The sequence below is a fragment of the Sturnus vulgaris genome, chromosome 1, assembly GCF_052056855.1.
Source record: "Sturnus vulgaris isolate bStuVul1 chromosome 1, bStuVul1.hap1, whole genome shotgun sequence".
Lineage (NCBI taxonomy): Eukaryota > Metazoa > Chordata > Aves > Passeriformes > Sturnidae > Sturnus > Sturnus vulgaris.
Genome location: NC_142243.1, coordinates 48,430,418 through 48,455,261, shown reverse-complemented (window position 1 = coordinate 48,455,261; position 24,844 = coordinate 48,430,418). Strand labels below are relative to the sequence as shown.

The following is a 24,844-nucleotide window of genomic DNA, read 5'->3' as shown; positions in this document are numbered from 1 at the left end:
CCCAAAATGCATTTCTACTTACTCATTCTTCCAGAAGAGATGAAGAGGTGCCCTTTTCCTTCAGGAGGTGTGGTTTGGTGGGTGAAAGTCACTTGATACCCACTTTGTTATCTTCCAGGCATAGTGTTAGAACAAGATGTTTCCTCAGATATTTTCATTTTGAGAAAAAACTCCAGTGAGGGGAAGAAGTTTTATTGGAGGTTGTTTAACACCCTCAAGCTTTGTTGCTAATTTATGTCGGTACCTTTAAATATATGCAAATGCTGAGGCTAAATGATGAATGGTGGCAAAAACGTTACGAGGAGAAAAATACACAAATACTCCGGTGTTAATTTGTTTTCTAAGCCAGGAAGATGGGGGAGATACTATTTCTGTGTCACACTTCAGTAAAACCTGGGTAACATTCCTGAGTCCTCTTCTCTCTTTGTATCAGTTGGTACAGCATTGACTCTACAGCATTTAGGCAAACTAAAAAGAATCCCTGGTGTGGTGTCCAGCAGCTTAATTTAAATACAAACTTTAAAAAAAAAATTAAAAGGAAAAAGGGAGGAAAGCCTGAACCATACTTTTTTATGGCTGTGGACATTCCAGTGCAAAAAAGATTGGTCCAGGCCTAGAGTCTTTCATTGTGGAAGATAGATAGATTTGCAAAGCAGAAGATTGCTTGCTCATTTTTTCTGAAAAATTTATTTGGGTAGATTTTGCCTAAGCCTATTGCCTATATCCCTCATATTTAAATAACCTTGTACTGAGCATATATCCGGGCTCGAAATGGATTCAGTAACTCATTGCAATATATTACAGCTCTTTTTTATGCATCCAGAGCAAGAGCAGAAAGACATCAGAAAGGTATTTTAAGAGAGTAAACATGTATCTGAAATGCTATTTCTATTTCATTGAATTGGCTGAAAAGGACTGTGGAAGGCCAATAATGAGTGAGGGAGGCAGGCAGCCATCCCACTGTGCATGAAGGATGGTGTCTTGATTGATGATTTAATGACTCCAGTGTGTGTGGAGAGGCCAGAGACCAGGAAACTGACCAGGCAGAAATATCCTGTGTTTAAGGCACAGCTTGAGTGGGGGAAGAAGAGTGATGCAGTGCCTGCTTTCCCCCTCACTAACAGTTTGATGGTCCTTGTGCTGCTGGTTTTGATTCTCATGGGGCCATTCCTCATTGTGAAGGCAGAAGTCATGCCTACCTTCTCCAGGTTCAAGTCTCTTCTGGGATGAATTAATGCATCAGAGTCGCATCAAGCCCCAGCTGCTTCCCTTACATCCATAAAGAAGGGGCTTGAACAAACTCTGTTGTGTATAACAGAGTATTTTCTCTAATAACCTAATTTCTGGAAGACGACAAAAAATAAATGAAAATATAGCTCTCAATCTGATGCTAGAGGAAAAAATAAAGGTAGAGAAAGAAGCAAATTTGTGGGATACCCAGACAGGATAAGGAAGCAGAAAGGATGAAAGGTGTTCTGAGTAGAGAGCCATTTTGGAGAGGTATGTGTCTGTGTGTCTGTGTGAGGTGGCTATGAACAGTGGTAGATAAAAACAGCTGCCCTTGTCATCTTCTTGTATGTATGCAAGTCTAAACCATTGATGTTGGCTACCAGCATAAAATCTGATGCAAGTGAAGAGACAGACAAGTGCAAACAAAGCTCCATGAATTTTCCGTGATAGAGCTAGGCAAATTGTGACAGAAGAAGTTTAAACTGAGTATTAGGAAAAATTTCTTCATGGAAAAGGTTGTTAAGCATTGGAACAGGTTGCCCAGGGAAGCACCTGGGTCACCACCCTTGGAGATATTTAAAAGATGTGTAGATATGGTGCTTAGGGACACAGTTTAGTGATGGTTTTGGCAGCACTGGAGTAATAATTGGACTTTATTATCTTAAAGGTCTTTTCCAATCTATATGATTCTATGATCTGAAAGTTGAAATGGAAAGGGATGATCTCATGCCTGAGTTTGGCTTGTCTGTATAAGACTAGATTATCAGTGCAATCTTTATTGACTGCTACATCAACCTCATCTTCTTGAATTAGAGAATGTATATTCCTCCAAGTGCTTTGAGTTCTTTTATACAGCCTGACTTCTCTAGAGAGCATGAAGACTCTATACATGGCTGGCCTGTAAATTGCCTAACCAATATTTGAAAAATCAGCCTGCATTGCCTTTTCATATTAACCTATAGGTGATTGTCCTGGGGTACAATGCAAAAATGTGTATTCTATCACCATCTGTTGAAATGTGGGAGGGGTGGTGATCCTTATTTCTGTGGGAGATATCCTCTGCTGATGTGCCATCCGATAAAATCAGATCATTGTTATCTTTTCACAACCCATCCTTCCTCCAGAAGATATATTCTGTTAATGGGCCATTAAGTCCTATTGTGTGACTGATAAGATTACATCATCCCATTGGGAGATGCTCCAGCCAGGGGCAGGAGCCAAGCCTTTCCTACCCAGATAAAAAACTGGGGTTTGGGAAGTGAAGGCAGTCCTTTCCACTGGATCCCAGAGGGAAGTTGGACCTTTTCCACATGATCACTGGACCTTCGGAGGAAAACTGCACCTTCTACAGGAGCACTGCTTCAACTGAACCACATCTGTCATCCAGGAGGACTGCAGCCACCATTTATACGGACTGCTACTAACACCCTGACTGACGGGGTGTCAGGTTGTATTTCTGACTTTGTCGGTGGTTTTTCTTTCGTATTATTGCATGTATTTTATTTTTTCTCTTTTTTTCCTATTAAATTGTATTACTGACTTGGAGTCTTGCACTGGTTTTGCTTTCAAACCAACACAGTGATGGATACTATTCTTGAAGGGCTATTTTGCTATTGGAATTTGTCCAGGTCAGCTGCAGGTCTTTTATTATCAAGGCAAATTAGTGAAACATCTATTTTAAAAGACCAAAAAACCACAACATCCCCCACCCTGTTATTGAATAGCAAAGTGCCACCACAAAACGTATGTTGTAGAGATCCCATTTCTGAGCACGGAAGTCCCAGTACAAGCATCAATCAATATTCTTAAATAATCTTCTGAACTTTAGTATGTGCTAAAAATGCCTCTAGTGACATTCAGCACTGTTTCCTAGCCCAAATACTGGGAATAATTATCTTTTATTGCCATCTGTTCTGTGTTGAGATTAAGAGGCTGTTGACCTGCAATTCTTTTATTTGCATTACTGGAGGAAAGATCAAATGGAACAAATATAACCAAACATTTATTTTTCTTCTTTGATGTTGTGATGTTTCCCTTGTAAGTGCTTACAACCTGACAGCATCTATGGCAAGCTTTTGCCACCCTCCATCACGCTTCATCAACAGTAAACTGGGAGCCTGAGAGGGTTGCATTTCTGACAAAACCCAATGCAAAAGCAATAGCGCTGCAGGGATCAATGCAGTAGACAAGATTTTGGCTTGCCTAGCAGACTACTAGCTATTTATGGCAAGGCAATAGTCACACTGAGTTGGTAATGCTTGGATCTCACTTCTCTGGGATTTAAATGAGTACCCGAACTGCAGGACAGCAGAGAGTCTGTCCCAGGCTTCCTGACTTGTATTTACAGCTGGCTCTGAGTGACTCTCTTATCTAAGGCCTCTAACAAGTCTTTCAGTAATATTGCCACACTTTCTGGTTTCTTAATTGCCAGAGTTGAGGGTTTGGGGTATTTTTGTATAGATAATAGCAAGAATTAAGTCTTCTTTAGATTGGAAAAGGTCCACAACTGTGCCCACAGAACTCACACTGTAAACTCTATGTTAGTAAGATTACTTCGGGATTTGTAAGGTCATCTGCACACAATAAAAACACAACAGCCAGGTTTGTTTTCTGCACTAAGATCAAGCAACTAAGGAAATGTACTGCATGACCAACAATCACAGAGTCAAAGAATTGTTTAGTTTGGAAAAAGACTTTAAGATCAGTACTGTCAAGTCCATCACTAAACCATGTAAATTATTATAGGGCTCTTTACAGGCAGTAGTAAGAAATACACTTTGAAGATGCAGTTCATCCAATCTTTGCTTTGCAGAAAGCCATCTTTAGTAGAAAATCCAAAGTCATCTGCTTTTGTCAACCATAACAGCCAGACCTTCCCAGAAGTGCACAACCTGCTGTGAACAAGTGTGCAAGGTGAGGTAGCTGTATTTTTCATGGGTCCCCTGTTTGAAAGCCTTAAGAGGCTTTCCCACATTTTGTTGTATCCAAACTGAAGTAAGTCATGTCAGTGTTTTGCATTTCTAAGAGCATAGATATCAACAGCCTTGCAAGCTGGGACAGTTAATTTCATTAAAGGTGGCAGAATAAAAGGATAATAATCTCAGCTACACCATGACAATAACTTGGAACAAATTTTTAGATATGAGTGGAAGAAAATACTGGTTTAAATGCTTTCCCTGCAGCTTTGAATGACAATGAGATTGAGGAACTCTGAAAGAGACTCATAACTTGAACTGCAAGCAGCAACTGATAAGGAAACTGGGGCAGAGGGAATGACTCAGTTGGCTGTGGTGCAGTCGCAAATCCACATGAGGCTCTGGAAATGTTCATCCATGCCAGTGATAATGCACCAACTGCAGAGATGCTTATGAGAGTCAGAGAAATTTGGAGAGCAGTAATGAAAAATAACCAATGCAAAAAACCACTGGGAACTTCAGAGTCAAAGGGCACAAAGGACACTGTTTTGAAAATTAAAGTATGAAAAGAGACTGAGGTTATCTTTGATCTAAAGGTTTCTTCCTGCAGGTTTTATCTCTCCAGATATAAAAATACAAGGCTTATATCTATTCCCTTAAGAACTGAACAGCATGTCAAAGAGAAAGGGAAAGAAAACCCTCCAAGATAACATTTAATCATCAGAAAAATGCATGCATGAATGTGACAAAAAGAAAAAAATGCGTATCTTAAAAATGAATTTGTAAAAGAATCTAACCAAACAGGAAAAAAAGTGCAGTAATGTGTGCAGTGACTTGGACAGAATAGGATAGATAAATATACACTGCCAGCTGATCTCCTTTTGTAAGATAACTATTTCATATTTCTTTTTTCAGTAAGCGGCCCCTAATCCTGACAGATGACGAATCAATTCTTGCTCGTCCTATTTTGGGGCTTCAATGAAGTATTTTCCATCCTCTTTTCTTTTCAATGGCTTTTTTCAATGTATTTGCCGTATACATGAACAGATCTTTTGGGACCCTTTATAGAAAGCAGCATTGAAGCTAACTTCACACTCACATCTCATTTCACCGTTCTAATGGCAATCACATATTGCTCCCTACAGGGAAGGGGTAACTCTTAAATCATGTTTAAGACCTTATTCAGGAAATCAGAAACCCTAATTCAGTTCTTGGGATCAGCCTTGAGAATTGTATTTCTTCACTAGCTGCACATGTACCCTAACACTGCTCTGCCATCATGGAAATTCAGGCTTATCTTTGCATGTTTTGCCTCAGGTTTTTGGCAGCCATCACGTGTGCAAGTTTCTCTAAACTCTGCTTAAACTGAGAGAGGCTTGAGGGTGTGGCTGGCATGCTTGGGCTGGGAGTTACCGAGCGGAGCACTCCATTAGCCCCTGTGGCCTCTCTGGTGACCTCCAACCAAAGCCCTTCCCTATATGGTGTGTCCCCCACACATCATACTGACTACTGACTTGGATTTAATTCTGGAGGCCCCCACATGTGCTAAAACTCCCAAAAAAACATAGACTGGATCAAGCTGAGTGAGCTGAGCAAGCTCTTCAGTGTGTCTTGGCATCCTGAGAGCAACTACAGAGAGCTGCAGGACTTTGCTTTGGAGCAGAATTTAACCAAAATCCTGCAGAATAACGTACATCTCTCCTGATCCGTGTGCTGAATGGAGGGAGCTGTGGTCCCTCCCATTTCCTCAGCAGGAAGCAGCAGTGGGTGGGCCAGCTTGTACCATGGATATGCATGTGTATTTATTTATGCGTATATTATCATTAGTCCAAATTCAACCTTGAAAAAATTCAACAGACTCTATGTCTTCTGCCTAATAGCAAGTGAATGACTGTGGAGCTGGGTTATTTCAGGGCACTGAAGGTTTCCCATCTGCAAGGGGTGGTGATCTCACAACACCTCTGGCTCTGTGCTGTCCATGCCTTCTCTTCAAAAGCCACATGTGGAGATTCAGAGACACAAAATATTGACTGCATTCTCAGTACTATTGAGGTGAGTAATGCTGCAGGCAGATACTTAGTGGGGTGTCTAGGAGCATTTCTGCAGAGTTCATTCCTCCACCCATTTGGCTCTCATGGTCTCCAAAGGCAAGTGTCAGGGCTCTGAGGCACTTATGAGCTATAACAACCCTGAGCAGCCCCATCAGCTCTGAGAACCCACCCGAACTACACTCCTCTGCCACCTGGCTGGACCTGCTGTAAGCCCAGGTTGCAAACACATTGGAAAACAATAGAGCTGAGGAGACAAAAATGGTCAAAAGCTGCAGGGTGACCCTACCAGACCCTTTTGGACAGGGGATACCCCACACATCACCTCATCACCTCTCTGCACCTGGTGCTTTGCAGAGGGCAGAGCTCCCTTTGCTCCAGCTCTCATATTCTTTATTTCTAGGCAGGCAGCTTCTTCTGAGTCATCCTTGACCTAGGTCTACTTCTCTGATTTGGGTGTTGTGCATAACCTAATGGAAGCATTTATGATCAAATCCCTTCCTTTGAGGCTGGTCTAATTTGGTTTTTACCTCTCATTAACATCATTTATGCACTTACTAAGATTAAAAGGCAACATCAAGTGCTCCTTGGCTCCTGTACCAAGACAGCTGTAGGTCTTAAAATCTGCTTGGCAAAAAGCAGGATTTGCTATCTGATTTGAGTGGGAAGAAGAAAAAATTTGCACCAGTCTGGGGAGGGGCCAGTGGAGGGGAGAAGGTGGAGGGTTCACCTTCTGAGCCGGTCTCTATATCTAAGTATGCAAATCCCTCATTTCTCTTACCAGATGCATATTTTAAAAGCTTTGTGGGTTTTTTTTCTTTAATTGGTTTAAGAGCTTCACCAATGTGTAAGGCAGAGTGCAAAGCAGTTCTGTGTTACACACAGAGTTATCTCACCGCTCTTTCCAAAGGCTACAATGAAAGAGAATAACACAGCTGCTTACAGGATTCAGCTACATGCTTTGCAGGTTTACATGCCTGGGAGCAGCTTGGGATCTGTCTCTGTACTTTGTAAGTGCCATTGTTTTGCTTTGTGTTTTGCAATAGATATAGAGCAGAAACCATTCCAAAGACCTCTCTGCTAGGAAGGTTTTTCTTGCCTATTATTAGCACTCCGCTTTTGCAGCAAGCAGTCACGAGCCAAAATAGAGAGTTTTAAAGGACTTCAAAGTGTCATTGGGAACCAAGTGATATGTGTGTTACAAAGGGTTTAATGGAGCTGCAGTGCTGTAGCAGTATCTTTTTATAGAAAGTTTTTACAGCGTTAAGAAAAACATCATGCAGATTTCAGTAGGATTAGCATATGGATAAGGTACTTTGCAGTATGATTTTTCTTTATCTGCTATTAAAGAAAAAAGAAAACATTGCTAGCTATTGGGAGAGTGATAAACAGAAACTGTTCTGCAAAACTCAGGCAACAGCTATTGCCTTCATTTTGGGTTTAATTAGTTTTTATATTTTTTTAAAGGAAAGCATACATTTGAAAGCAAATGGTTTGACTTAAAGAACAGAAATACAGAGTGATTTGTACATTGAAGATTTTTTTTTCCAGAGCCACTAGATTATATCATCATTAGCACAAGGCAAATCTTCATCAAAGTTGAGGCAAACTTTCTGCGACTGTCTTTAAAAAGTCATAGGGGAGGCTCCGAAGGAAGGAAGTGGTTTGCAAAAAACACATCAAATACTGAAGCGGATCTGATCCATGTGTGATCATGTTGGTCTGCAGGAACTGGCTGGCAATTGCTGATTTTACTATCTCCTCTAGTTATTCTTTTTACAACACCATGTATAAATCTATTTTAATTTTTTCCTGGGAAGCATGTAGGGATACTTTATGACACAGGCTCCTCATTGTCCTTTAGCAACACATGTCATTGGCCTGCCCACTTCTGAAGAGACAGACAAGGAATGGAAAGATGAGTACCCGTTACTCACTGTGAGGGGAAGAGACTTGCCCAGGTTTCATACAAAAATACAGAGGCAGAGGTGGGGCATAGCATTGGCCCTCCAGTGCCTCAGTCCTAAATCGCCTCCTTAAAACCATCCTTGCATCTGCAGTGTCTGGGATGTAGCTGTTTGGACTTGTTCCACCTCTAAAGTCACTTCATTTAAACATGTTTTGCTCTGCATTTGCTTCAGGCTGGGAAATGACTGGTTTATGCATTGTCTGAGGGATTAAAAAAAATAGAGACAGGGAAACCTTTAGTTGTTGTGACTGCCAAAGTAGGAACAGCACAGGATTTCTCAAGGCTCTCAGGTAGCTAGGGGCTGCAAGCAAATGTGCTCAAAGCTGATGAGAGCAGGAGTTCAGCTCCCAGTGCTACCCTCACACTGGCAGCTGTCTCCCATCCCTATGCCTCAGTCACAGCAGAACTAAGGCCCTGGCAAAACCCCAGCACAGCAGCCCCATCCCTCCCAGCCCTGCGGCTCCATCTTGAGCAGTGTCTTTCATTTTTCACTCAGTCCTCCCAAACGGAAACCCTGGTCAGAAATTTTACAGAAGCAACCAGAGAGATATTTTCTTTCTTTTCTGTGGAGGAGGGCAGAGGAGTGACGGCACTGGGGGAAGGGTTTGTAGAGTTGTTTCTTTTTTCCTTTTTCCCTTTTCGCAACACTAGTTTTTCAGGGGAGTGTCTTGTGTTACTAATGCTGAGTGGCTCTGGCAACTACTGCGGTTCAAGGTCGTTAGTCATCTGCTGCTGCTGCTGCAGGAGACACGGGAGTGCTGAGCCAGAGCTGTTCATCCAACCCTCTTGGTCCTTCTAGGCCAGCAGGTTGGGAAGAGCTGCACATGGGGCAGTGGGGTTACGTGGGGGTGTGGAGAGCAGCCTGGGGTCAGGGCCACAAGGGCATCCTCCCAGCCTGGTCACGGCCTGCACAGGTCTATGGGTTCCGCTGGGCTTAATGGGTGGCAGGGCCTGAGAGGGGCTGAAGGGTCAGGACAGCACCTGTGATGTGCGAGTGTGGGATCCTCCATGCACCCCATGAGAGGGCAGACTCTGTCCCGCTTGGGAATCTGTCCCCGTGTTACAGCTGCAGAGGCATGCCAATCTCCTTTCTCCTCAAACTGCACCAGTGCAAGATATTCCCTGAGAGTCAAGTGAATACAGGTCCACTTGCACCCTTTCTGCCTGATTTCTTCCTTTTTTTCTTCCTTAGGATGAAGGAGTCTAGGCAAACATTTCTTAATTTATTCTTGCTCTTGCTTCTGCTGAAGACTTCCTCTTCCTCTCCCCCACCTCGTGGAAAAGACCCACGACCTCCTTCGCTCCCCTTTGGGCTGTACAAAGGACACACTTGTGTTGGTATGTATCCGGGTTTTGTTGGCCTGCTGGACTAGTTCATTCCTTACTTCACTGGTGAGCCGAGAGTTGTTATTCACATCGTAAATCACTCCTTTATCTATTTCAACAGCTGTACTGTAAAATACCTGTAGTCTGAAACAGTCACTGAAGATTTTTCAAGACCATCATGGGATCTGGAATTATTTTATGATTTTGTTTTTGACTAGCTGCTTCTCACAGTTCATGTTTTTGCTCTGCAGGGAATGGCATCTGAAAAGTTGGCTTTAATGTCTGTAGGTCTGGGATATGGAAATAGGATATTATGAGGTCCTAGTGTTTCTTAGGGTTCACAATTCATTTTGCTTAGCTGGCAGGAAGGCATGATTCTCTTCAGACTTGCCCAGGGTCTCTTCATTGATTTCAGTTCCTGGAAAACTATTCTTAAGAGTCGTTGGTCCATACTTGGGCCAGAGATCTTTGTGGTCTGGATGGTCATGTCTGGATAGCTGGGTTGCAAAGGCTGCTTCCTCATATTTCCTTTACTTTTTGTGTGCACACATGTCTGCATGACCCATACTGAACTGGGGCAAGTTGGCAACCCCCTTCTCACAAGACTTCAGGGACTGTGGTGATCCCCACAGTACCTATAGCTGGGGGTAGAGCAAGACTGATAACACTGGAGTCAATATAAACTGTGGATATCTCTGCACCAGAAATGCCCTTGGCATGGCGTGTACCTAGGGAGATGTGGTAGCTTATATTTTTTTTATGTGTGCAAATGGATATATCTTATGCATTACAATCAAAAGCTTTATTTTGTCATCAGCAGGACTTGTTGATCTTATAAGCCTTTTTCAGCCTAAAATTTTCTATGATTCTTTCAGCTTCCCAAGGCACATTTGTGCTGGAAACTTAAACCCTGTCACAGCTCTCCATCCTTCAGAAGGAAATAACGCTTTCCACTGTGGCTTGGAGAATACACTTGTAAATAATAATCTTAAACTTGATAAAAGTGGGTTTTTGCTTCACTTCTGAGCCACCTACAGTACCCCTGACAGTTTTCGTGGGGCAGTGTGAATCAAAAGGATAGCAGAGTCAGGGTGGTGAGGGGGTTCACCCACCAGGCAGACCATGAGAACATGGGGTGAAATGCAGAAATGGCTGTGAGGGGCTGTCCTTATTTGGGCTAAGGAGCCATGCAAGTGGTGACTGATCAGCTGCCAGAGCTAGGGGGAAGTGGTGTTGTTTAGTGGTGAGATCTTAAGGCAACTGCAGTTTTGATGGCACAGGAAAGGCAGTCGTCATAGTCATCTGTGGGATTTTTACACTAGTGGTTTTTAGATGTCAAATTGTGAGCATTGTCTGCCTTTTCCATCCTGTTGACCCAGAAAGTTCTACATTCCACACGTTGCATTGAAGTTGCCTTGTGCAAGATAACTTGTCCTTTTTTTTCCCCCTCCTAAAGGGAGGAGAGCTGTGCTAGCCCCACTGCTGGGACTGAGAATCTCTGTTCAGGGAGGAGACATGAAAAGCACTACCTCCCACACCAGTTTCTCTTTCTGAAGTGTCCCTTCAGCTAAAAACATCTTTGTGAGTTTGGCTCAGGACACAAACAGACTGAGCCCACCGCTGTAAACCACAAGATAAAAAAGAAGTGTGGATAGTGCTAAAAGGGCATGAGCCAGGGCTGGCAGGGAGGGCTGGTGGCTGCTAGCCCAGGTGGCTGCCTCTGGGCTTTCAGTGATTAGCTTCTCATTCGACTAACTTTGAAAATACTGTGTCCCCTCCTGTTCTCAGGCAGAAAGGGAAAGCACAGAGGAACTGATGGTTGCACTTGCCATGGCTTGGAGCAGGGGTAACATCAGCTCTTGCATCTGATTCAGTGACCAGCCCTCTTAGGAGCACATAGTAAGGCAATATCAGCTTGTGATTTCCTTCCAACAACTCGACCCCAGATACTTAGTTGGCTTCGTTTTCCATCTGGGAAGGTAATGAGAAAGACACATGAGTACTTCTGTGTCTTCTTTGCCTTATAGATTAAGGCCAAGATGATTTCATAGAATCAGAATGATAGAATAGGGTTGGAGGGCACCTTAAAGATCCTGTAGTTCCATCCTTCTGTGACATGGGCAGGGAAGCTTGCACTGCATCAGCTTGTGCAGAGTCCCATTCCAACCTGGCCTTGAATAGTGGCAGAGATAGGGCACCCACAGCTTCTCTGGGAAACCTGTTCCAGTGTCTTTTCACTGTCACCATGAAGAATTTTCTCCTTAAATCTTGTCAAATTTTTAATGTAAGAAACCCCTGTTGCTAAATGCATAGAATACTTTCCTGAAGAAATTTTTCTTTTAATGCAAGTTTAAATGTGTGGTCAGGTGTCTAATCTTTCAAAGTTATCTGCCTCCCTTTTCTGAGGGAAATGAGGTGGCTACACATTGAATTTCTTTTCATTCCTGTGTACCACCTGCTCGATTGAGATTGCTATGTTAGAAGCCAAAGCCAGTCAGAAAGTGAGTGCTCTTTCAGTAACAAAACCAAGAAGATATTTCCCATTAAGTATTTCCACTGAAAGTATCACACTTCTTGAAGAAGTATGTGAAAATAGTATGACAGAAGAGTGGAGTGCATCTCTGGTACCTCTGTTAAATGTGATACAACTTGGTTGCTTCCTCCTTCTGCTCCCCTTGCTTGCAGCACTCCCAGGATAGACACCATCATCTGCCCCAGTATATTTTGGTCATACTGGCAAAGCATTTGGGTAATTCAAGTGGTTTCCCTGCCCTTAGCAGATCCAGGGAATGGTATTTTGGGTAGGCACCTATGTGCCAGTATGGAAAAGGGCTGGAGGAGAGGAGGATGTGCCTCTGGTGAGGTTTAGGTAGCAGTTTTAATCACCTTCACTAACTGTAGGAAGAGTCATATCTTTTTTTCTGCATTTTCCTGAAAAATGTGGCTGCTTCATTCAGAAAAAGGCTTTTCATAATTGACTGGAGGATGCAGAAAGTGAGGGGGACACTGAAAGATGGACGGGAACTTCTGTGTTCACCTCCCTTCAACATAGTAAGAAAGGGAATTTGGGGAATGGTAGATTAGTCTGTTAAACATCAAAGCCTAGAAAAGTTCTGCAATAGTTATTAAAACTTTTTAAAAACACCTTCCAAAAGTAGTGCCAGATCAATCTAATTTTCTTTCCCAATGGGATAATGCCATGTAGACACAGAATAAGAAGCAGATATTATAGCTGGGCTCTAATAAGGCTTTTGGCACTACCTCAGCACTAATCTTATGCTTGAGAGATGTATGACAATGATTAAGCTTCTACAAGGCAGAACAAAATTGATGGGTAGTCTTCTTCAGAGTGTAATTACAAGTGGCTCACTCCTTAAGCAAAAGGATGTACAAAATCAGCTCATTCTTGGACTTCTCTTTTGAACATACTATCATTTCCTATTTTCACTAGCCAGGGTAATGACATTTGTGCTATTAAATCGAATCAGTTCATGTAAAGCTGAAATAGTTTGCAAGTGAAATGGAGGGCAGAATTAAATTCAAACCAAGCTTGACAACTTGGAGTACTTGCACCTGAAAAGTTAATTTCAATATGGGAATGTTGAAGGCACTCACTTCAGAAGAAATAGTCAATGACACACACAGCAGATGAGGAACAACCAGCTGGGTAGCATCCCTAAGGAAGATCATCTGGGGCTTGCTGTCATGAAGCATGCACACGTGGCATGCACCGAGACGTGCAAACAGAAGTCAGCTTGCAAGATGTGTGAAGTAACCTGTTACCTTTCTCAGCATTGACAAAGCCTCAGAAGAATTTCTGAATCTTCCCTTTTGGGGCTGTGCATCAAGAATGATGCAGAGTGACAGGAAGTTTCCGAGAAAAACAAGCATAAGCTATAAAACAAAGAATGAATAAATTAGAGTTAATTAGTCTAGAGAAGAAAAACTTGAGAAAATATGTATCTGTCTGTGAAAACATTAAAGGTTCATAAGAGCCATGGCAAGAAGTAACAGAAATGGATACTAGTGGGGACATTCAGGTAAGGAAGAGGATTTTCTTATGGCAGTGATAAGTGAGCAGAGTAATAAGTTCCTGAGAAATCTGTAGAAGACCTCATTAGAGATCTTTACCAACTGTGTCAGCCCTGTCCCTTCAGAACAGCCTAGATAGTTTAAATCGTCTGTTAGGGCAGAGGTTTTGTAAGAGGACTTACTCCAGGCCAGTATTTCTGGAATTCTGCGTTGTGACTGCAAGAAGCATTTGCAAAGAGCAGCATTTATTTGTTTTCCCCCTAACAGCAGACTGCTCTGCTCTATTGGTGATTAACTTTGGTTGCCCTTTTCAGAACGAGGTGTTTAGTCAGGGAGCCCTCAATAGGGCCAGACAGCAGTGTTCTCCATTTTTTTCTGCTAGCAAGCAGAGATCCTGTGGGTCAGCAGACAGAAAAGCAAATTTCCCTGTCTTTGTGCTCGATATAATGCCATTCTCAGCAGCCTTTGCAGATCACCACCTCCATTCAGCCAGGAGCACACAGTTCCTAGCATAAGAAAAAGCATGTTTTCAAAATGTATTTTCAGCTCTGATTGCATTAAAGAACGGGTGTTTCTGAGCTACCAGCAGAGTAAAATGCTGACCTCTACCTGTGTTGATTTGTGCAATAGTCACTGTCCTCAACAGTTTGCCTCTGTATAGCTGTGCATGAGTGCAACGCTGAAATATGCCCCTTGGAGTGGCAGCAGGACCAGTGGCATTAGGAGTTCCTGATAATTTCACACAATGGAACATGCCAAATGGAGTTGGAGGCTCTTAACAACTGTGCTCAGACACAGTGGTTGTGCACATATTGTCTGGCGGGGGGGGCACCATGACAAAATGTATGATTTACAGCTCAGTGAGCTCTATAAAAAAGCCTTGCCCAATATCAGTGTAGCACCACAATGTATTTTACTATAAGACTGGGAATCGACTTTGATTGCAGCTAATTCAGTTCCAAGCCATAGCAGCTCTGCTCACTTCACCAGCATTGCTCCGTTTAATCAGCAACAAATTTTGACCTGATGATCAGCAATGAATATTAAATTTGATTATAACATTTTTCCTATTATTATACTTCAGCTAGAACAAGCACAGGTATGGGAATGGTACAGCAGAGATACTAAAGCAATCACCCAGCAACTTTTCAGCAACTGATAGTAAAAATTTATTTTCCAAAATGACCTTAAGTCTTACTGAAAGCTTATGACTGTAAAATGTATTTACATCTATTGACCACCGTGAAAAGATGTGCTCAGCATAACACATCCATATCTATGTGTGTATGTAAATATGCAATCACATCTATGTGCATTTGTAGATACAGATAGTCTTGTACATTTTACATTACTGCTTGCCTTGAGTGTAAAATCATTTTATTGATGGCCTATTTGGATGCTGATTCCTACATGTGTGCTCTCACTCTTGTTCGTGTTAATCCTACAGAGAACTACTGCTCGTGTTTAAGGCAATCACTTTTACTGCTTTTAGGAGCTGTATATCTGAAAAAAAGTTTCTTCACCATCCTGAAATGGTGAAGCCTTTGCAACAAGGATAAAGTTATCCACTTACATTAACACCCCTTGCCAGCATTCGGGCTTCTGTAAATTTCCAATACCCTTTCCTGATTTGGAAAAGAGAAATATGTTAGTGTCACACATACATGTGCAGGGGTTTTTTCATATTAATTAACACAGGTAACATTTCTATTGGAAATGCCTAGGGTTATAGATTTTGTTAAATAGGGCTCTTTAAAGTGTAATGTAGGAAACACTAGGGATACATTTGGCTGCCAGGTATCCCTAAAGTCTTCCTCTAGATGGAAACTGAATTTCCAGTTTCCTGTCATAGCTGTATCAGAGTCCTTGTTGTATATCTAAATGAAACAAAAATGAATTACTAGAACTCTGAGGACCTGAGGTGGCCCACTGCTTTTGTATGAGCAACAGAAATAATAATTGTTATTCCAGGTTTTGCTGGAATTTGTTACAAATGCATTCAAAATGCTGCTATTGATATGAATATTTTAAAAATGTCTTTAGTCACTACACTATATATAATTTAATGCCCAGTGATAGATTTGTTAATAGTGTACCATTTAGTATTTCCAAGATATTTCATAATACTTAGCAAATTAAGGGTGAAAGAGTCTTGTGTATGCCAATATATTTGAATATGGGTACCTATAATTATGTTCCCACAGCTCAGTATCTCTGTAAAATACATTAATTCTATAACTGGGATGGGAAGCAAAGTCTGAGTTAAGAGACTTTATCTCTCAGATCCATTTCCAAATTACCTTTTAAAGCAAGAAATCCTCTGGCTTTATATAGGAAGATAACTGTCCTTACTTTACATATATGGCTATGTCATTTGAGCTGAATATTTCATTGAGCTGGAATGAAATCTTGAGATTATTAAGGACTGTTATTTGAAAGTATCATCTCAGTAATGAGAAGCAGCGCAGGAAGGCAATATGGATATTGGGCCCTGTTAGGAAAGGAATGTATAGTAAGTGAGATGCTGGCACAGGTTGCCCAGAGAAGTTGTGGAAGACCCAACCCTGGCAGTGTTCAAGGCCAAGTTGGACGGGGCTTTGAGCAACCTGGTGCAGTGGAAGGTGTCCCTGCCCATAGCCAGGGGGTTCAAACTAGATGATCTTTAAAGTCCCTTTTAATCCAAACCATCCTATGAGTATATGAAAAAGAAAGGATTCCTGTATTGTAGCTTTACATAATCATGGTCTGCCTGCACCTCACTGCTTTAATTACTTATGACATTTGCAAGAATATAAACTTTTTAGTACTCTGCCATCAGTAGAAAAGCATATCCAGATCTGGCCAGCCATTAGCAGCTACTGCTTGCTTTTAATTTACTATTGTTGGGGGTTGAATTGTTCCCTTTTCTTTCTGTGGAATTTTCTCCCATTGTTATGCTAAGTAATTGTGGCTACACCTTAAAACGACAGATAATGTTCTCTTGTAGGGGGGTGGGTGGAGGGGGAGGGGGGGGAACCGGAAAAGGAAAGGTGGGACGGGAGGTCTGGAGCGGGGGACTCTCTCTCGCTTGGCTCGTGGAGTGGGAGGACAGTCCGGGCTCCGGTCTGGCATCTCCCCTGCCATCCCAGTGCTGAGATCCACGCTCCCACGCTCCCTGCCGTTGGACATCACTCTGCTGCTCTCCCACCTCACCCTATTATCTCCGGACACTCTGCTGAGCACCACGACCGACACCATGAGGGGGGGAGTCACTTTCCCATCCCTCTCACCCCTGGGCTGCTGTCGCCATCACCCAGGCCCTTCAACTGTGCGGGACTTGCCCTGCCCCCACAGCACCGGTAACTGAGCGCAGGGAGAGGCCCTGCGGCCAAAAGGGACTGGAGCAGAGCTAGACTGTTCTGTTCTGTTGCCAATTTTTATACCTGTTGTTGTTTTTTTCTGCCTTGTTGGATATCAGTAAAGAACTGTTACCCTTATCCCCACACCTCCTGCCTGAAGGCTTCTGATTTGGACCTAAAATAATTAACAGGGAGGGGGTTGCATTCCGCATCTCAGGAAAGGGGCTCTTGCCTTTCCTTAGCAGATACCTGTCTTTCAAACCAAGACAGCTGTGCACCCTGGAAAATATGAAAGGAGTAGCTTCTCCCTGTCTCTCTGTTTGGACTCTTTTTTGTCTTTCTGACTTGTAGACAGCAAGATTGATAGATGAACATCTGACCTTGGTAAGAGTAGAAAGGAAAGCACAGAAAGACTGTGTGTTTAAGTTATCATTTAGGTAATTTAATTTTTCTGAGCATCCATCCTCATTAATAAAATAGACAAAGAAGTCAGGGCACAGGTAGTCCCTGCTGTCTGTAAGTTGTTCATGTGTGTTAATAATATAGCCTTTATGCAGTGACTTTTAGACATGTTCTGGTGTGTTTTCAGGATTTGCAGTGCCATCTCAGTACTAAAGGCTGGAGTCTGTCCAGTCAAGTCTGTCCATGCTACCCTGGCAAAGGAGCCAGGGTCTGTTTTCTGTCCCTGAGCCAGTGCAGGGCATGATTTGCACTAAAACAGCTGAAGTCTCTTGCACTCTTTGACATCCACCCCCCCAGCTGTGGGAGTGTTGGATGTCCTGTCCCTGGAAACGGTTGAGATCAGGTTAAATGGGGCTCTGAGCAACCTCATCTAGGTGAAGATGGCCCTGCTTACTGCAGGGGCTTGGACTAGAAAAGTCCCTTCCAACCCAAATTATTTTATGATAAGGCTGAAGTAAGGTTAAACCTTAACAAGAAGGCCCTGGCCTGTTCTTTGAGACCAAGACCTGAATACGTTATACCCTTCATATCGGATCTTCCCTTTACTTTTAGTTTCGATCCTTAGTACTCAACTTTTTTTTTCAGCTATTGTGTTTTTAATTAGTTGTTAATTCCTGGGAGTAGTTAGCCTCTCGCTATTTGGGGAGTTGGGGAGGGGGGCAGGAAAGAATGAGTGCCTTGCTTCAGGGTTTTTCTTGGTTGTATCTGTTTCCATTTATTCTTCAATTCTTTTAGGCTGACTGGAGGTAATGGTTCTTAGCATGCTTTATAAATCATTCTGCAGAAGATCATGAGTGAGCCTTTTATTTAATAAATGTGGAGAAGTGGGCTTTTATCCTTGCAAAAGAGATCACAAATTCACTGTAATTTCTTCTGGATTACTGTATTTGGGATAGAAGTAGTAATAGAAGAGTCAAAAATATTGGTTTTACAGCAAGTTCCAATTGCCCTACCTTCTCTTTTATTTGCCATAGAAACATCAGTTATTTATGTTGAAAAACAGCACTTTGATTTGTCAGGAAAATTAATCCACAAACACCAGAGGTTTATGTCCAAAAAGGAGACAGAGGAGTCCTTTTTGCTTTATTCGAATAAAGGGAGAGGCCATGTGACATTCCCCTGGGATCTCTCAAATTTTTGGAGGACGCAGCCTCCTTTTAATCCTATTTTCCCGGCCGCATTTCCCTCTCTCTTTCCCCATTGGCTGAGGTATTTGAGAGGCACAGACTTCCCGGAACGCCTGATACCTGAAATTCCCCTCTAATGTGTAACCCTCCCTTTTAATTTTTAATTCTTATAGAATTCATAGTTTTCCCCCCCCCGTTGCTTCTTTCATCTTTCGATATCCAATTTCATTTATCAGCAGCCTTACAGTTTGTTTGTAAAGGCAAACATCTTTTTCCATTCATCAATCAATGGAATCCATCCCATCGTTTCTTTTATCTCTCAGTGCTAGCCTTATCTACAAGCAGATCCACAGCTCATTTGTAAAGACAAATTCAACATTCCTCTCAGATTTAATAGCACATAGGTATGGGTGCTTGGAAGGAATTTAGAAGCTCACTTTGAAGAGTTGCGCCAGTCTGAAAACCTGAACATTAATGTTCTTGAGCTTTGGAACAAGGTAAGTCTGCAGCCACATCAAATTGCTGCAGCTCACCTCCATTTCTAGACTCTGCTAGAGCAAGTCTCAGAGATGAGATTGCTTGCACAGCAGAGGAAACAAGATTTGGTTACAGGGATTTCAAAGAGAAATCTTTATTCAGGCTGCTGGAAACTGGCAGCCTGGCTCCTTGATCGTGTCTGCCTGGGATACCTACCTCTCTTGCACAGGCTCTAAGTCTTGGCAGGGCCATCACTCTGGCTACCAGGTCTGACTACAGTGGGCAGACTTGGCATTGCCCAAGCTGTATTCCTCATAAAATGGTGAAGCCACTGCAGAGAAAGCACAATGCTGACCTACAGCAATTTAAAATTTACTTAAAATAAATGCTCATCATGTGGATTTTGAATGACAGTTCCGTAGGCATCACACTGAATCTATTTACTCCCCAAAACAGCAGAGGGAAAAGTGCTGCACATGTCATGAAACACTTCATTAACCTTGTTCACACCCATATTAGTGATGAGAAATAACCAGATTCATAGGTCATAGGAAGTGGTTTCTTTCCAAGCACAGAGGCAGAGCAGAATGAGCTGTGAAGACATTTTGGTTTTAACAAATGTGTATCTTGACTCAGCAGCCCTGTGCGTGCTGAGCATCACTGGGCTTCACAGGAAAGTTTGTGAAAAAATGATGCCATGGATGCTCTCTCATGATAAGCATATAGCATATATATTTGTGATGTGATTTCTCTTCTGTAGGCAGTTACAAACATTTGCTTTCTGGTTTTAATACTTCTCTGTGTGGCTTGTGTGGATTCCTTCTTTCTGATTTTTGTTTTCTTGAAGGATGTGTGCTTGTGGTGTCTGTCATCGAACAGCTTGCACAGTGGCACAACAGTACAGTAAAGGCAGCCATGGAGAGGCTGTGTGACTACATACCTGGTAAGTACCAAATAATGGGCCATATGTTGTGTTGGTGCTGATGTATTTCCCTGTTAATTAAAAGCTCACATGGGAAAGCTGAAGAAACTTTATCCTTCTTTTTTGCAGTATCGTAGATGCCTGTAGCTGGAAGATAGTAAGTTGCTGTTTACAGGAAAGTCAGTGACATGGTGTGCTGGTTTGAAAGTAAAACCAGTGCGAGACTCCAAGTCAGTAATACAATTTAATAGGAGAAAAGAGAAAAAAATAAAATACATGCAATAATACAAAAGAAAAACCACCGACAAAGTCAGAAATACAACCTGACACCCTTTCAGTCAGGCTGTTGGTAGCAGTCCATATAAATGGTGGCTGCAGTCCTCCTGGATGACAGATGTGGTTCAGTTGAAGCAGTGGTCCTGTAGAAGGTGCTGTTTTCCTCCGAAGGTCCAGCAATGATGTGGAAAAGGTCCGACTTTCCTCTGGGATCCAGTGGAAAGGACTGCCTGCGCGTCCCAAACCCCAGTTTTTTATCTGGGTAGGAAAGGCTTGGCTCCTGCCCCTGGCTGGAGCATCTCCCAATGGGATGATGTAATCTTATCAGTCACACAATAGGACTTAATGGCACATTAACAGAATATATCTTCTGGAGGAAGGATGGGTTGTGAAAAGATAACGATGATCATCTCCCTGATTTATCAGATGGCACATCAGCAGAGGATATCTCCCACAGAGATAAGGATCACCACCCCTCCCACATTTCAACAGATGGTGATAGAATACACATTTTTGCATTGTATCCCAGGACACATGGCTTCAATTAGATTCAGAGCTGGAATTTTGTCCCAAAGTGAGAGTGAATGGGGCTTTATTAAGCCCCACATACATATGAGCACCAGCACATGCAGACCAGTTCCCTTCCTTTTTCCTCCCCTTTGTCTCTTTGTTTGCAGCTTAAGAAAAGATTCACTGTATGCTCCACTACACCTCCTGTTTGTTGATATGGATCTTTATAGCAACAGTGAGATGAAAATGTTTTCAGCAGCTATGGGAACTGCTATTGTAAAATTTTTAAAATGAGATGAGGCTGACAGGTGTAAGATGTGAGCTTTTGGTGTGCACAGAAAAGCTGAAACGTAATTGGTGATACAAATTTCAAAAACGATAGCTATTCCATGCAAATATATGTAAGACTTCCCTTTTTCTGCACCTTATTTTATCTACCCAAAGGAGGTTGCAGCTCCACATACACACCTTTAAATAAAGAACAGTCTGAATGCCAGAATAGCTTTGTGCTTCGCAAACCAATCCTATAACTATTTAGGTAACTAGATTTCACATTCATGATATCTTTTTAATGTTATTAATGTAAAAAGATGGCTTAGGATTCTTCATTCAAATGTCATTTTTATACGATTTAATGAATTGTATCTCTGAGAAATCATCTCACTCTGTAGAACCCAGTTTCACAGAAGATACATGTATAATATTAATTCCCTTCTTTCCAAGGGAGGATTTCCCAAGGCAGAACGGGGCAGGGAGCTAATTCCTAGGATTCATTCATTGATAGAATGACTCTTACCTGATTTCTATTACGTAAGTCATATCCTCCGTATTTTAAATTACAGGCACATAACCATGAAGGTGCAATTAGAAGCACTGATACTGCTATTAGAATACAATTTTCTTCTTTAAATTATGACATGCTAGCTCTGTGCTCATGATTGACTCCAGTGGACCTTGTTCTTCTGACATGTCAGGATGTTTCTTTTCAGCTGCCATTCTTTACACACATAAAATCCTATTATCCTTGTAGTTGAATTTGTATAATCCAGTTACCTTCTGAGATGCATGGATATATCCAGCAGAAAAAAACCTGGCCCTGAACTTGAAAGGAGTGAAAAATCCTATGTATTTTGTGGGAGCTACAGTGTAACCCGATTTATCCCCTCCTGGGAGGTGAACACTGCAGCCCAGCAGGAATCAACAGCTTCCTCTTGCTGCTCGAAAGAGTAGAAAAGCTTTGGATGCTCCTGAGAAGCAAACCTACCAAAGCAGGTCATACATTTCACATGGAGAAACAATTTCATTATTATATATATGCCTACAATCGATAGCAAGAATAACAGCAACAAATTAATGGCAGTGAGGCTTTTCCTAAGGCATAAATAGGAGTAGGTCTCTAAAAACCCTAGAAAGTGGGTTTTTTTGAGGGCCTCATATAATTCTGATTACAGTCAACTCAGGTCATGTGATGCTCAAGAACAAAAACTGTTTAGAGAAAAAGAGAGAAAATTTCAGTACCTGTCAGTCCCACTGAATGTCACAGATTGTGTAGCAAACAGAACTGCAGCCTCATTTGTATGGAAATACTTGCAATGTGTGTAATTCAAGTGACATGGCAAATAAGCCTATGAAAATAAGAACAGTAATGTCATGAGTCAAGAAGGCTCTTCAGCAGATAGAAAGGCCAGGTCTGGGGGAAAAGGCAGTATTTACAGTGTCAGAGGTGCTGTTAGCAAGAATGTTTGTTTACCTGGATACTGACTGCTTGATGACACAGAGGTGTCTGACATCCAAAATATGCTTTGAGACCCTCTGTCTCTGGCTTTGCCTCTGGGTCATGTTCTGCTTCTGTGTTGACCACTGCTGTGTAAACACTTTAGAGTTCAAGTGCAAATGGCAACATGATAATAGCATCTTTTTTGCAAATATTTTTCCTCTGGGATTCAGCCGCGTTTGTATTTTAAGGACTATGAAGGAAAACCTTTCGGACTGTTCCTAGGGGATCTAAGGGATCTTAGGGAATCTCTTTTGCCTGAAGCAAGTGTACTCTACATTTTCTCTAAATTTTCCAGCATTTAGTTTTGTGTAAGCTCTTTTCTTGCCCCTGAATACCCACAGTTATTCATCATTTCTCTCTTTCCCCGTCTTTTCTGACTTACACTGCTTCTTCCTAATAGAGATTTCTCTCTGCAATATCTTCTCCTTGTGTGTGCTAGCAGACCTGGAGATTGGCGAATACATGAACACAGCCTGGCTCCAATGGCAAGTCCTGGAAGTGCTGTCTGTAGCTTAGGTCTTGGTGTTTCGTTGAAATCCAAAGCCTGAATGGCACCTGAATCTTCCAAGAGGACTTTATGTGCTCAATGATAATTTAACATCATTACTATTCCTTTTGCCTCACATAATTTTTTACACCATGGGGTAATTACACATTAAGTTTCCTATATACATAAGGAAATCAGTGAGACCAGCAAAAAACTTATAATTCCCCAGAGCTGATAAGCAGCCAAAATCTCTCTTCTCAGATACCAGGAGAGGTTACAGCAGGCAGCAGGCTCCTCCAGAGCCAAAAATGTTGTGGAAACCAGCTGATTTGGGAAACTCATAAGGAGACCATTGCCTCTGATGCACGGTGGAGGTGTTGGGGAAGCCAACCAAGTTTGCTTGCAGGCTACTTTAGGGAGCCAGGTATCCCACTGGCAAGCCTCATAAGAGTATATTCTAATCAGCAGTGATGCCAAATACAGGGTTATTGATGTCTGGAACATCTTTCATTTTAAGTGAACGAGAATAAAATCTAATTCTAGTCAGGACACCAATTTTTACTTTTAGGAGCAGATTGTGCCTAAAGAGCTAGTAGTGAGGAGTTATGTGGCAAAGGAGGCAAACAATGAAGCTAATAACTTGATTGAAATAAAACATCTGTCATGGGATAAGAAAAATCAGCTACTCTAGTTACAGAAGCTGCCTGCAACACCATGAGTAGGAGGGTGCTGGGAAAATTATCTCTTTGTTCCCTGACATACCTGCCTGGTACCAGTCCTCTTTTCTCAGGTGCATATTGCTAGCTGGGATGTCTGCAGTCCTGGCAGGAGAGTAGCTGTGGGAGCAGGAGCACACCCACACCCCCCAGTGGAGGCCCAGCCACAAGGATTTATACCCTCCACACAGCAAAACTACCCAGCTGTATTCAGCAGCCCTAGGTGTGTCCAGCCTGGCACTGGTTAAAATGAAATATTCAGCCCAAAGTTGGAGGGAAGTGACTGCTTTGGGTGTGTCTCTGGTTTTTCTCTGGGAAAGATGACAATACTCTGTGCTTTCTTCACCTTCTTCTTCACTTTCTTCTGTCTTGGGTAATAGACATGCAAGAGAAAATGATAACTCTAAGGAGTTTGAGGAGCTGCGAGTTTGTTGTCACGGCACTTGTGTGAACCTGTCTCTTATGACATTTCACAGCACCACCCCCTCTGGAGCAAGGCCTGACGCCTCCTTTGCAGGATATGTGCATGATTAACCAGCTCCAGTCTGTTCAGGCCAAGAAATAGGCAACTTTCCCTCTTGGGAACTGTCAGATCAGTGCCCTGCTTGTATTCAAACCCCCATTCTCCCTCAGTGTCTTTGCTTGGGTGCATGGATCACCTGTTATTTTACAATAGTACCTTAAAGAAATCTCTGATGAACTGTCTTATAGACGAGATGCTTCGCAGATATTAAGGAAACCACCTGAGCCAGCATCTCAAAAAGGCACATGGCTGTAGACTGTGAAAGGAAGCCAAATGAAAAGTGTCAGGTGTTTCTTTGAATGCAATTACTATTGCACAACTCCTGCTTTCCACAAAACAAATTCTCTTAAGTTCACAAACCCCCAGAAGCTCTGAGGCAGTTCTAGGAGTAGCATGAAGCCCAACAAAACTTTCAGCACTTTGATTTATGTGTTTGTTTTCTTTCTTCTTTCAAACCTACTGAGATGTTTATTTAATCTGCTTAGAAGATGCTGTGTCATGCACAATTTCTTTTGACTTTTCCATTATGCCATACTCGGGAAAATTAACAAAAGTTAGTTATCCTTTTTTGTCTTTATCATGTGACTTACCTAAAGCCAGAAGGGTTTTGTGCAAGATCGGAAATTCAGATTATCTCTGGTGATACACTGAGGTCAGAGATTCACATGCCTTCCTCTAAGGTAAATCAGCATTCACCTTAAAGAACCAA

The 24,844-nt window shown here is 42.2% G+C and overlaps 1 protein-coding gene across 4 annotated transcripts in view; it reads left to right on the top strand.

Annotated features, from left to right (window-relative positions):
- Positions 1-8,833: 8,833 nt before the first annotated feature.
- Positions 8,834-24,844, top strand: part of AOAH (acyloxyacyl hydrolase) — a 77,131-nt gene continuing 61,120 nt past the window's right edge. For all 4 annotated transcript variants that reach the window (XM_088166174.1, XM_088166180.1, XM_088166165.1 and 1 more), the window contains exons 1-3: positions 8,834-8,969; positions 9,355-9,500; positions 19,772-19,867. In XM_088166174.1, coding sequence (XP_088022300.1) covers positions 9,356-9,500; positions 19,772-19,867 — 241 coding nt within the window. In that variant the 5' untranslated portion in view covers positions 8,834-8,969; position 9,355. The remainder of the gene's footprint in view (positions 8,970-9,354; positions 9,501-19,771; positions 19,868-24,844) is intronic.